At 41.9% G+C, this 13,164-nt stretch overlaps 1 protein-coding gene across 8 annotated transcripts in view; it reads right to left on the bottom strand.

Annotated features, from left to right (window-relative positions):
• LOC115213412 (pecanex-like protein 1) overlaps window positions 1-13,164 on the bottom strand; it is a 113,285-nt gene that overhangs the window by 1,653 nt on the left and 98,468 nt on the right. For all 8 annotated transcript variants that reach the window (XM_029782365.2, XM_029782367.2, XM_029782368.2 and 5 more), the window contains 9 exons: window positions 11,695-11,754; window positions 10,573-10,766; window positions 9,857-10,087; window positions 8,360-8,466; window positions 7,893-8,040; window positions 7,418-7,648; window positions 5,108-5,382; window positions 1,661-1,767; window positions 313-686 (listed from right to left, as the gene is read on the bottom strand). In XM_029782365.2, coding sequence (XP_029638225.1) covers window positions 313-686; window positions 1,661-1,767; window positions 5,108-5,382; window positions 7,418-7,648; window positions 7,893-8,040; window positions 8,360-8,466; window positions 9,857-10,087; window positions 10,573-10,766; window positions 11,695-11,754 — 1,727 coding nt within the window. The remainder of the gene's footprint in view (window positions 1-312; window positions 687-1,660; window positions 1,768-5,107; window positions 5,383-7,417; window positions 7,649-7,892; window positions 8,041-8,359; window positions 8,467-9,856; window positions 10,088-10,572; window positions 10,767-11,694; window positions 11,755-13,164) is intronic.

Below are 13,164 nucleotides of genomic sequence, written 5' to 3'. Positions count from 1 at the left end.
ACAGACGGGACATTCAAAGCCTTCAATCTTCAGTCAAGAACCGGATCATCCTCACAATTTCGGCTGATTAATCTTGAGATCGCTCCGATCCGGCCAGCTCCAAGGAAAAACTAAGCTATGAGCATTAGATTTCTTGGAAAAAGGATTGAATGTATACGAAACAAGGACAGAAAAACGGACGATGCCACACGAATATAAATACAAAAAACAATATATATACATACACACACATCATAAAAACACACAAAGTATACAAACACCACACACACAATATACCCTAAAATACATAAAGGTGAAAGTACAAATACTTACTCTAACCCGTTGTGAGATGGTTGGTTCTTTAGTGGTGGTGTTGACAGGGTTTGAACCAGGGGCAGTGCTAGTTACAACAGTAGGTGCAGTGGGTGCAGTAGCAGGTACACCATTACCACTGCTGCTGCTCCTGCTATCAAGGAGAGCCGTTATAGAAGGGGTTGTTGTTGCTGTTGATGTTGGTGTGGTTGTTGCCGTGGTAACAGCAGCAGGTGAGCTCAACTTACTGTTGTGACTGTTGGTTAGGTTCTGCAGTGTGATGTCAGACTGGTTGCTAGGTGACACAGCACCACTACCTGTTGTTGCCGCTCCACCGCCTACTGATGGTGCACCAGTGGTTGGTGGTGCACTGTTGGAGTTGGAACGCATTGAACCTGGGGAGAGAGAGGAAAGGTAGAGGTAGGGGAAGTGCAGTGGAGAGAGAGAGAGAGGGACAGACAGAGAGAGAGAAAGAGAGAGAGTAACAGATTGTAAGGTTGTATGGGTGGTGATGGTGGTGTTTAGCCCCAGGTCAGCCCAGTCAAGAGCAGAGCTGTGAACACAGACATCCAAAGCATGTCTATATAGTCTTCTATTCAGGCACATTGCATCTAGGACTATATCTAATGCCATCATCTTTTTAAATGGTAAACTGTGATTTGTGGGAGATTTGGCTGCTACTTCTAGCAGATTAACCAACAACATAGAGGCTCCCACACTGGTTTATAGAGTGTAGAGACACACACACAGGGTGTGGTGGTAACATATATGATAATGCTAGTATGTGTGTGTGTGTGTGTGTGTGTGTGTGTTGTGATACTGTATGCATTTGTGGTAGTGGTAGAGGGTGTATGATTGATAGGGGTGGTGGCCTTACGTGTATGTATTGGTGTAGTGGTATAGCGTGTGGGATAAGGCGGCGAGCTGGCAGAGACATTAGCACGCCAGGCAAAACGCTTAGCGGTATTTCGTCTGCCGCTACGTTCTGAGTTCAAATTCCGCCAAGGTCAACTTTGCCTTGTATCCTTTCGGGGTCGATTAAATAAGTACCAGATACGCACTGGGGTCGATATAATCAACTTAATCCGTTTGTCTGTCCTTGTTTGTCCCCTCTGTGTGTAGCCCCTTGTGGGTAGTGAAGAAATAGGTATTGTGTGTAGGAGATTGTGCACTTGTCTATATACATGTGTGTGTGTGTATGTGTGTGTGTGTGTGTATAACTTGTGTGTGGGTAGTGGTGTGTGGTGGTAGTGATGGTCAAAGAGTGAACAGGTGAGGGTGTTGTGGTGATTTAACTTTCATAGGATAACATCATGATGCACACACACACACACACATACATAAAGACAGATGCCTTAACAAACCATACCAAGTTGCACAGCTGCAGCAGCATGGGTGCAGGCGCTGGTGTAGGTCGCTTCTTCTTGGAAACCAGAACTTCTTCCTGCACAGCTGGCACCACAGTGCCGACGCATTCTGTAAATAACAAAAAAAAAACAGCAACCATAAATAGCATCATCACTATGACAACATTAGTTAGGCAGAAACATTAGCACGACGAGCGAAATGCTTAGCAGTATTTCGTCTGTCTTTACGTTGTGAGTTTGAATTCCGCCGAGGTCGACTTTGCCTTTCATCCTTTCTGGGTTGATAAATTAAGTACCTGTTTCTTTACTACCCACAAGGGGCTAAACACAGAGAGGATAAACAAGGACAGACAAACGGATTAAGTCGATTATATCGACCCCAGTGCGTAACTGGTACTTAATTTATCGACCCCGAAAGGATGAAAGGCAAAGTCGACCTCGGCAGAATTTGAACTCAGAACGTAACGGCAGAGGGAATACGGCTACGCATTTCGCCCGGCGTGCTAACGTTTCTGCCAGCTCACCGCCTTTTAAATTAAGTACCAGTTGCATACTGGTGTCAATCTAATCGACTGGCCTCCCTCCCCACAAATTTCAGGCCTCGTGCCCAGAGTAGAAAAGATTAGTTAGTAACTTAGCTCCAGAGTCAGGCATAACAGCCTCTACTTCTAGTTACAATCACTCCTCTTCCTATCATTGCTCTACAAAATCCTCTTCTACAGACCCAGCCCAACCAGTCTTCCTCAACCCTTGCCAACTCCAGCCCCAACAGCATACAAGAACTTGCACTCATGAGACATTGATATTTTCTTCAGTGATTTTAACATCTGGAAGTCTGTTTGACAGTTAAGGTCTCATAAGACTGAAACATGTCCAAAGTTGTCACTGTTCTGATAAATATCTGACTCCCCTCTTCTATTTCTTCAGTTTTATAAAGTCCGAAGAGGCTATTGGCTCTCTCCATCTACAAAAAGCCAATAAAATGTCTGCAATCTCAGACATCCAGCGATGCACCATTATTCCAGTCAACACCCCTGCTCCTACCTAACACATTCTGTATAAAAAAATCACAAACCATGCAGTAAATGTAGTAAAATCAAAAAACTTGAATTTAAATTATCATTTTAAACAAGACAGAATCATTATTGACTGAATGAGTAATACTGTTTATGAAAATAAGGGCCGAGGAGACAACACTGGAATTTAAATTAAATGGGGAGTCAGATATTTATCAGAACAGTGATAACTTTGGACATGTTTCAGTCTTATAAGACCTTAACAGTCAAACAAACTACCAGATGTCAAACAGACTTCCAGATGTTAAAATGACCAAAGAAAATAGCAATGTCTCATGTGTGAAATGAAAATAACTAACAATAACTTAAAATAATGACATCCCACAAGTTTTATCTTTAATACTACAGTATTACAATACATTCAACACTGATTTTCCAAAACCTCTGGTTCCAGAGTCTTTCTGGATTACGGATTTTTCCAAATTAGGGATGGTCACCTTCGTCAACACTCTACATTTACACAAATATAAAATTTACTTAAATAATTAAAAGAAATACCGATACCTCTACATTAGTATAAAAGATACAAGCTTATTGATACTGTACTGTGCAAGATACCAGTAAACCAGTTTGGTTGTCAGAGGAAGTTGAAGTTCCTGTTCATGGAAACGATGATGATGATGATGAAATTAAAGCAGATTGTAAGACACTCCAGACAATCAGCATTTAGAAAGTCTGTGTTGTACCTGTATAATACTATTTATTATAATTTATTATAATAATATTACCTCCACCAAGGAAGGAGGTTATGTTTTCATTGGCATTGGTTTGTCCACCTGACCATCTGTGTGCAATAAACTCAAAAAGTTGTATATGGTACTAGCAGTATCGCCTGGCGTTGCTCGGGTTTGTAAGGGAAATAACTATATAAGCATTTTTAGAGAGTTACTTCCCTTATATAAACCGAGCAAAAATGCATTAAAAATGCGGAAAAATGATGGTAAATTTTTTTTTAAATCATAGACTCATCGTAGACACGCGCTAATACCCAGAAGGGCTCAATATGAATCACAACTATAAGATACCCGCTTTTGGTTAAACTGCACCGCAAAATGTGGGAGTAGTTAGGAATCTAAATCGGGAGTAGACAGACACACACACACAACTTCAGTTTTATATATAAAGATTTGATGAAACTTGCAGGAAAAGTTGGTAATGACATACGGAACAGATGATGAAATTTTGGTAGTGATCCAGGAATTTTTATGGATTCTTGAAGGATTTTTCATTTGTTATATTTACTTTACATGAAATATTACAATGTTATGTTCTTTGATTATCTCCCTTGAAAACACATTCATCTCCATGTAACCTATGGTGGTGTTGCTGTTTCCAAAGTTTATTTTCGTTTCTCTATTAGTAATTTTACTCGCGTTGTGTGTGTATCACTCAAGTTTTAGGTAATTGTTGTTTCTTTTTAGTTGTATAGTGAAACTAGCTTGCTGTTGTCAATGATGTATTATAACTGCTTCAAATGATTCCTGTTTTTAAAGGGTTTTCTTTTTAAATCATATGGCTGTGTTATTTTTTTTTAACCCCTGCTAAGGAGGTTATGTTTTTGCCAGCGTTGGTTTGGGAAATTGGGCAATTTTCAGCGTGTGTGTATATGGGTGGAAATGCTTGGTGGAGGTCTGCACTCTCAGAGTGCTTTTCTAGTTATAATATATTATAATCATGTTTTAATTAAACTTGAAAACTATTCATTCATCTTCCTCATTTACAATAATTTATTTCAAATAACTGAAAAAGCTTCTAGATGGTTGTTTGACTAGCTAGAAATAACACCCATTTGCCCCTCATATCAAACCCTACAGTTTCTAAAAAGGAAGAACACATTGGGTATTGTAAATCTAGATGCACGTGAAAAGCACCATTTGAGCGTGATCATTGCCAGCATTGCCTTACTGGCACATGTGCCAGTGGCACGTGAAAAAACAACATTCAAGTGTGGTTGTTACCAGTGCTGCCAGACTGGCTCCCATGCAGGTAGCATGTAAAATACACCTTTTGAGTATGGTCGTTGCCAGAACTGCCTGACTGGCCCTTGTGTCAGTATCATGTAAAAGAACCCACTACACTCTCGGAGTGGTTGGCATTAGTAAGGGTATCCAGCTGTAGAAACTTTGCCAGATCAGACTGAGCCTGGTGCAGCCTCTGGCTCACCAATCCTCAGTCAAACTGTCCAACCCATGCCAGCATGGAAAGCAGACATTAAACAATGATGATGATGATGATGACAATGCCACAAAGTAAAAAAAAAAAGACAAGTTGATCACGACTGGAATGTTTTTGATCACAGGTCTGCTTAATCAAGGCTAACCTGGGGCTAAATAACTACAAAAGAGACAGAGGAGAAAAATTAAAAGGTCTTACCTGAACCATAAGTTTTTAAAGAAACTTTTGACATTTGAAAGCAAGAACTCTCCTCCTATGATGGTGGCCAGCTGCTCGTGTGTTGAGGAATACGATGTAGTGAGTGGAGACACATAGATCGGGTATCCAATGGGCTGGTCACATGATGAGTTGATCATGTTGCGAAGAGCCTGCTTTGCATTCTGTATGCTGCCTCGTTCAGGGTTTCGATTGCGGAGGAAAATCAGTTCTTGTTGTTGTCCAGCCCACAACCCTCGCACACATTCCCTATTCACCTAAACAACAAGAACAACAGAGGGAATACAGTTCTATATTCAAGAGATGACAAATTATGTACATTATTTACATTTGACGGATATTTGTCCTCATCTTGTTTGTCATTAGTTAGTTAGTTAGTTAATTTTTTAGCTCAAAAAGCAAAAAGCGAGGCCATGTAAGGGGACATGAAGTTATGTACAGGGTTCAGGCCACTTGTGGTCAAGGGAGACTTTGAACAAAGCAGTCGTCGGCATCTTCACCATCTCGTCCGGCAGCTTATTCCACGGATCCGCAACCCGGAAGGAGAAAGCCCCTTTCCTTCGATTGAGATGAAATCGTCGCAGATAGAGCTTTTCGGAATGACCCTGCAGCCGACGCTCTGGAGCAGGAGTGAAGAACAGCTCTTTCGAGAGGTAACACTTTCCGCTTATGATGTTGTGAGCAAGAATGAGATAACCACGGCGTCGTCGTTAATACCTTTGGAATGAGAACCCAGGTTCGAAATTTCCCCAAGACACCTGATGAAGGCTGGAGGGTATACCAGCTGAAACGTTGTGTTAACAACAAATAAGACGAGGACAAATATCTGTCAAATGTAAATAATGTAAATAAGAGTTAGACTGTATTTACAAACTGTAGCCAATAACAACACGTCAGTCACTAAATGATAATCAGGTCAAGCTGCTAGCACAGCCATGGTTAGCACCAACCGATCGTGGTCATTGCCAGCCTCCCCTGGCACGTAAAAAAGCACCATCTGTATGTGGCTGATGCTAGCACCGCCTTGACTTGCTTCCGTGCTGGTGGCAAGTAAAAAGCACCAACCAATCGTGGCCATTGCCAGCCTCCACTGGTACCTGTGCCAGTGGCATGTAAAAAGCACCCACTACACTCATGGAATGGTTGGCGTTAGGAAGGGCATCCAGCTGTAGAAGCACTGCCAGATCAGACAGGAGCCTGGTGCAGCCTCCTAGCTTCCCAAACCCCAGTCAAACCTTCCAACCCATGCTAGCATGGAAAACGGACGTTAAACGATGATGATAATGATGATGATGTTATGTTGAAAGGGATCTTTCAAGGCTTGGCTCAACCAGAATTTGTTGAGCAATTTTCTACAGGCCGACAGAAATTCCTATTGCCAACCTTCAACTGTTTCCAAACAAATATTTCCCTGTGGCTGGATATGTTTCCATGATGAACTAGAAACACATGCAACCACTTGTACGATGGGGACAACAATCTTGTGACATGGAGACACATACACATACACAAGTACACACATACATTGATTTGCTTATAGTGATCAAATGTTTGTGTTCGCGTAAGCTCACTCCCTCCATCAAATCGATATTACCTGCACAGGTGCACCATGTGACATTTGTCAGATGATGAAATGATCACAGAGCAACGTGAAATGAAGTGCTTTGTTCAAGAACACAACACAACACCCAGTCTGGGAATCGAAACCACAAACTCCCAATTATGAGTGCAACACCCTAACCACTAAGCCATACTATATATATATGTATGTAGTTGAAAATACATACTGCCCATGGCTATAATATAGTAGAAGACATTTTCCCAAGGGGCAACACTGGAACTGAACCCAAAACCATGAAGTTGAGAAGCAACCTTCTTAACCACACAGCCATGCTGTTCTTGTACCATTTGTTTCCCAGTTTTTAAAATAACCACTCTGTATCATTGTGTCATGTAAGACATCACTGAAAAGGTTGACCTCAGGTAAGGCAATTAGCTGCAAAACACCGGATCAAAAAGTCCCATCCAACACATGCCATCATGGAAAAGCGGATGCAAAAACACTATATAAAGTCATAGATGTCATTAGCGGTTGCAGTAGAAGTTGGTGATGATGGTATATTCCTGTTTGACAGGGAGGGAGGGGTGAGGGGGACCTGGGGGTATGGACATGTAGACATCATAAAGCCAAGATAGCAACTATACTAGAAGTGGGTACTTGGAGTATGGCCATATGAGCCGATCAATAACAGCTTCAGCAGAGGCTAACGAATGAATAAGAGCTACACTTACTTTGACAATCCGGAATGACAGATATCTTTTATTCAACATTATAATTTTGTATTCATCTAATTCTTCATCAAAGACATGTCGCAGAGCAAGCAAAGAGTTTGTGTTGGAGAGGACAGCATTGCGCCATGCTGGGTCGGCTTCATGAGAGATGACCATATTTTTTTCATAATTACTGATAGCATTGTATAAAACTTGGAGATCATCATATTCATCAGATGAGGCAAAATGATCCTGAAAGACAGAAAGTTGGTCTTCATCACCAGAAGAAATGAGATACTGATGCAAAGAATTGTGGGTAACATTGTACATAACAGCAGAGTGGTGTGTCTTGTCTAAGGAACATAAAACAATGCTAGTAATATTACACATCTAGGTAGAATAAAGATAGGTAAAGTGTTGAATCAAAGGAATTTGAACTTTTAATGTTTTCATCAGTATGAACAGGGGTGACACAGAAATAATCGAAGGTACTTACTTGATGTAGTTTAAGGGACATGCGCAGTGCAGGGGCCACAACTCTACGGAGAAGCTCCACATCTTTCACAACCCATTCATCGCGTGATGATGTCACACGGAAGTCTCCTTTGAAGAGGGCGTGAAGACGGAAGAGGAAATAATCAACTCTGGAAAAGAGAGAAGTGGAACAAGTTAGATGAACAGGTGACGTCAGAGGAGGAAGGAGAGGAGGAGGCAGAAGAGGGGGAAGGAGAGGAGGAGGCAGGAGAGGGGGAAGGAGAGGAGGAGGAAGGAGAGGAGGCGGAAGGAGAGGAGGAGGAAGAAGAGGAGGAAGAAGAGGAGGAAGGAGAGGAGGAGAAGGAAGAGTGTAAGGAGTGAGACGAGTGGGAGGATGAGAAGATGAGGCAGGCTAGATGAGAAGATGAGGTGAAAAATGAGTGGAGGTGGTGGTGGCAGCAGTAGTAGTAATGAAAGGTCAGCACTCACCCCACTGATGCCCCGTTGTGTGACGCTGTACACAGGGCTCGACGTCCCAGCAAACTGAGTCCATAACACAACGATACAAGGAAGGAGTCTTTACCACTTTCCACAGACTGAAACAACAGCAATTATCATCAGCATCATTATTATTATCATCATCATCATCATTATCATTATAATTATTATTATTATTATTATCATCATTAGTATTATTATCATTATTATTATTATTATTATTATTATTATCATCATTATTATTATTACTATTATCATCATTATTATTATTATTAATATCATTATTATTATTATCATCATCATCACTATTATTATTAATATTATTAATATCATTACTACTGCTGCTGCTGCTGCAACAATCAAAATGCATATTATCCAGATACACAACATAACCCAATCATTACACAGAATATACAGAAGGATAACCATCACTGCTTTAGCAAAGAAAATGGCTTTAACATGTTGTGTTGTATAGCTGTGTGTGCATTTAATACAGATATATAAGTATAAAACTCTTAGCAATGGAAGCAGTGTTAATACCCAATGACAATCTTTATACCATACATATTAGAATGCCATATACAGCAGCATTCACCTTGCGAGATCCTCTCATGTAAATGTACAAAGAGAAATGACAAATATAGCTAGCAGATGACAATCATCTGGCATGAGTACCAGAACAGCTGAATCATGTAATTTCATTATACATGCACGTCTTCAGTGGCAGGCATCCACTCACCCTATGCCAGCCAAATCTTACTGCTGATATATAGAATAACAGTGACTGTTCAGCCATTGATGTCACAAATAGACAGCTGGCTTTATTAAAAGATAAATATTAGTGACAGAAGCAGCATTAATACGGAATAGCACTGTAGATCTCTATGAGAGGGTCTCACAAGGCAAACACAACAGCATACAGCATTCTAATAATACATTCATATTAAGTAGGATAAAAACATTGACATTTTTATTTATATACATAAATGTATGCATATCTAGACTGGCTTCTGTGCCAGTGGCACGTAAAAAGCACCAACCGATCGTGTCCGCTGCCAGTCTCCCCTGGCACCTGTGCTGGTGGTACGTAAAAAGCACCCACTACTCTCGTGGAGTGGTTGGCGTTAGGAAGGATATCCAGCTGTAGAAAAACTGCCAGATCAGACTGGAGCCTGGTGCAGCATCCTGGCTTCCCAGACCCCAGTCGAACTGTCCAGCCCGTGGTAGCACGGAAAACGGACGTTAAACGATGATGATGATGATCATCATCATCATCATCATCATCATTATAGTTTTAAAGTCCATCTTTCCATACTTGCATAAGTCAGACAAGTTTTATTGAAAGCATAACAGTATTGTCTCCTACAAAAGCACCAAATAGTGTCACTACACTTCTGCAGCCGGGTAATCAGCACACTATAAACATACATACATCTTCATAGAAAGGGTTGAATCAGTGAGAGACAGAGAAACAAAGACGGGGGTTACCTTCTCCCTGCGTGCAGCACAGAACTGTATCCAACTGAAGTAGACGTTACAGAAACTGTTTCTTGTGATCCCTAATAGCCGGCTATCATAATCATCATCAACATGAGCATTGAAGGTGGGGTCAAGGTCAACATAGTCGTTACATTGGAGTGGCGCTAGGGCCACCCGTAGCTCTTCATTCTGGCTCCACTGATCGAGGCAAGGGGAACGTACTGTGTAGTATATGATACTCTGAAATAGAAAACATAGATGGCGCTGGTTAGTGTATGAAGTCAAGGACTATGGGAGGGGGTTCAGAGGCTACAGCTACAAGGAGCGGTCCTGGAGGGAGGGGACAGTAGATGTAGGGGTTGTCAGGGAAAATGGATATAAAGGGTCACATTTGCTCAACCTGCAAAGGCCATGGTAATACAACCCCATAATAAACCACAAATACTACTCAGTAAACACTATACTATGACACTGACTACTACAACAGTACAGTGACTACTATACAACAACCACTACAACAGCCCAGTGGCCATTATACTACAACACCCATTACCACAGTGAATGACCAGTACACTAGAACCCATGCCACTACAACAATCAATAAAGTAACTGCTATACTACCACACTTGCAATTACTATACCCTAGTGACTGCTACACTACACTATAACCCGTGCCACAATAATAGTTAATAATGTGACCCCCCCATATATACTGCAACACTTACCTTGATATAATAGTTGATTAGTAGTTTCCGTAGGTCAAACACCTGCAGCATGGTGGCCGCACTGTTGTCACTAATACTGTATCCTTCTAATATGTAGTTAGTGACCATCACCTCCCAGGCCAACCAACGTTGGTTAAATGCTGCATTGAGGGACAAAAGGTGAGGAAGATGACCAAGCTCACAGCAACAGAAACCTACAGAACAAAACAGAGACATGACAGTGATGTAATAGTAGTAGTAGTAGTGGTGGTGGTGGAGGTTGTGGTGGTGCTGGTAGTAGTAGTAGTCGTGATGGTAGTAGTAGTGGTGGCGGTGGTAGTAGTCGTGGTGGTGGTAGTAGTAGTAGTGGTTGTGGTGGTGGTGGTAGTAGTAGTCGTGGTGGCGGTAGTAGTAATAGTAGTGGTGGTGGTGGTAGTAGTAGTGGTGGTGGTAGTAGTAGTCGTGGTGGTGGTGGTGGTAGTAGTAGTAGTGGTGGTGGTGGTAGTAGTAGTAATGGTAGTGGTTGTGGAGTAGAATGTGTGGTGTGGTGATCAGTGAGTTGTGTTGCGTGAGACTGAGGAGCAGGGATGATGATTGGATGGTGGTGGTGGTGGCTGTGTTGTCGAAGATGATGTGGTGTGGAAGCGCAGTGTGGTAGTAGTGACAGTATGATGTGGTTTGATACGTAGTGGTGGTGGTAGTAGTGAAGTGTGACGGTGTCACATACAGAAATGGTTCAAATACATCATGTTGTGCTACACACGAAGCAGGTGAGTGACTCACGTGTCACTAAGTGCCATAAGCTCATAGATATCACTGTGCCACTGGCACACTGTGTGCTGTATACACAACATAATTGTGACTCCGACAGAGAGTTGTTACTATGTGCCATGCATAGTCGTGCCACTGTGTACTATGCATAGAGTAGTGATACAAAGTGTGGAGAGTCACAAATGTGCCATTTACACACAGTTGTGATTCAAAATACTATATGATATACACAGTGTGCCACACGCATACAGCAGTAACTTGGAGTGGTGTCACAGCATGCTGTATACACACAGCAGTGACCTAGATGCAGTGAGGTGTCACAGTGTGCCATACAAACCTAGACAGTATGTGGTGACACAAACACAATTTTACCTTCGTCGTTGTTGACTTCTTCTGTAATAGCTTCCACTTCTCTCTGTTGGCAGTAGGTCCCTGGAGGGGAATAAATAGAACACAGTAATTACAATGGGTCCCTGGAGGGGAGTAAATAATAAGCATAATTACAACTACTAAATTTTGGTGTTGATTTCAACCTACACCCAACCTAACACAAAACCATACGAAGGGTCTGTATGTGGGAACAAAGGAGAAGAAAAGGGAGATATGGAGGGAACAATAATAATGTATTTTGTTTCAGGAGATAAATTTAAGGACATATCTGAGATTATGTCAGTCCATTGGGCAAGGCATTACACACACAAGCACACACACAGGCCCACGCACACACACAAGCCCACGCACAACACACATGCACAGACACAGCACACATGCACAGAGGCCCACACATAACACACAGGTTCATGCACAACACACACACAGCACACACGCACAGAGGCCCACACACAGGCTCACGCACACACAGGCTCATGCACAACACACATGCTCACGCACAACACACACAGACAGAGGCTCATGCACATCAGACACACACACATTAATAAATAAATAAATGACATAAAAAACCAGGAGTTCATAATGACATACATTGGCATACAGCTGTTTATGCTACGAGATTTGTACACCCAAAATTTAGATGATACATGTTCATACATCAGAGTATGAACATGTATATAAACACACACACACACACAGAACAGAGGACAGAAGCAGGTCCAAGTGGGGACACATTAGTATATGACTGACCTCTTCTCTGTCAGGGGACACTTATAAATATATATCTAGGGTTTTACACATAACACAGCATCTATGTCTTCTCTAACTCTAATAGAAATAGCAGCCAAATTTCTTCCAAAGCACACTGTTCCATCTTAACAATGGGTAACAAAGATACATCAGATGCTGTAGCTGAAAATGAATTGTCATCATCATCATCGTCATTTAACGTCCACTTTCCATGCTGGCATGGTCGGATGGTTTGACCGAGGACTGGTGAGCCAGAAGGCTACACCCTAGACAAAAAAAAAAAAAGAAATTGGAATAGTTGTGGTTGGAACATGGACGTTAGATGATGATGATGATGATGATGAAGACTAGTGTCTAAATAGAGAGTTTCATCATCATTCGTTTAACGTCCGCTTTCCATGCTAGCATGGGTTGGACGATTTTGACTGAAGGCTGGCGAAACAGATGGCTGCATCAGGCTCCAATCTTGATCTGGCAGAATTTCTACAGCTGGATACCCTTCCTAATGCCAACCACTCTGAGTGTGTAGAGGGTGCTTTTATGTGCCACTGGCATGGGGCCAGTCAGGCGGTACTGGCAATGACCTCGCTTGAATCTTTTACACATGCCACCGGCACAGGTGCCAGTAAGGCGACATTGGTAACGATCACACTCGAATGGTGTCTTTTACGTGCCACTGGCACGGAGGCCAGATAGCCA

Source organism: Octopus sinensis, linkage group LG6 (assembly GCF_006345805.1).
Source record: "Octopus sinensis linkage group LG6, ASM634580v1, whole genome shotgun sequence".
NCBI classification, from domain to species: Eukaryota; Metazoa; Mollusca; class Cephalopoda; order Octopoda; family Octopodidae; genus Octopus; species Octopus sinensis.
The sequence above is the reverse complement of the archived record's forward strand: the minus strand, read 5'-3'. Positions and strand labels throughout refer to the sequence as shown.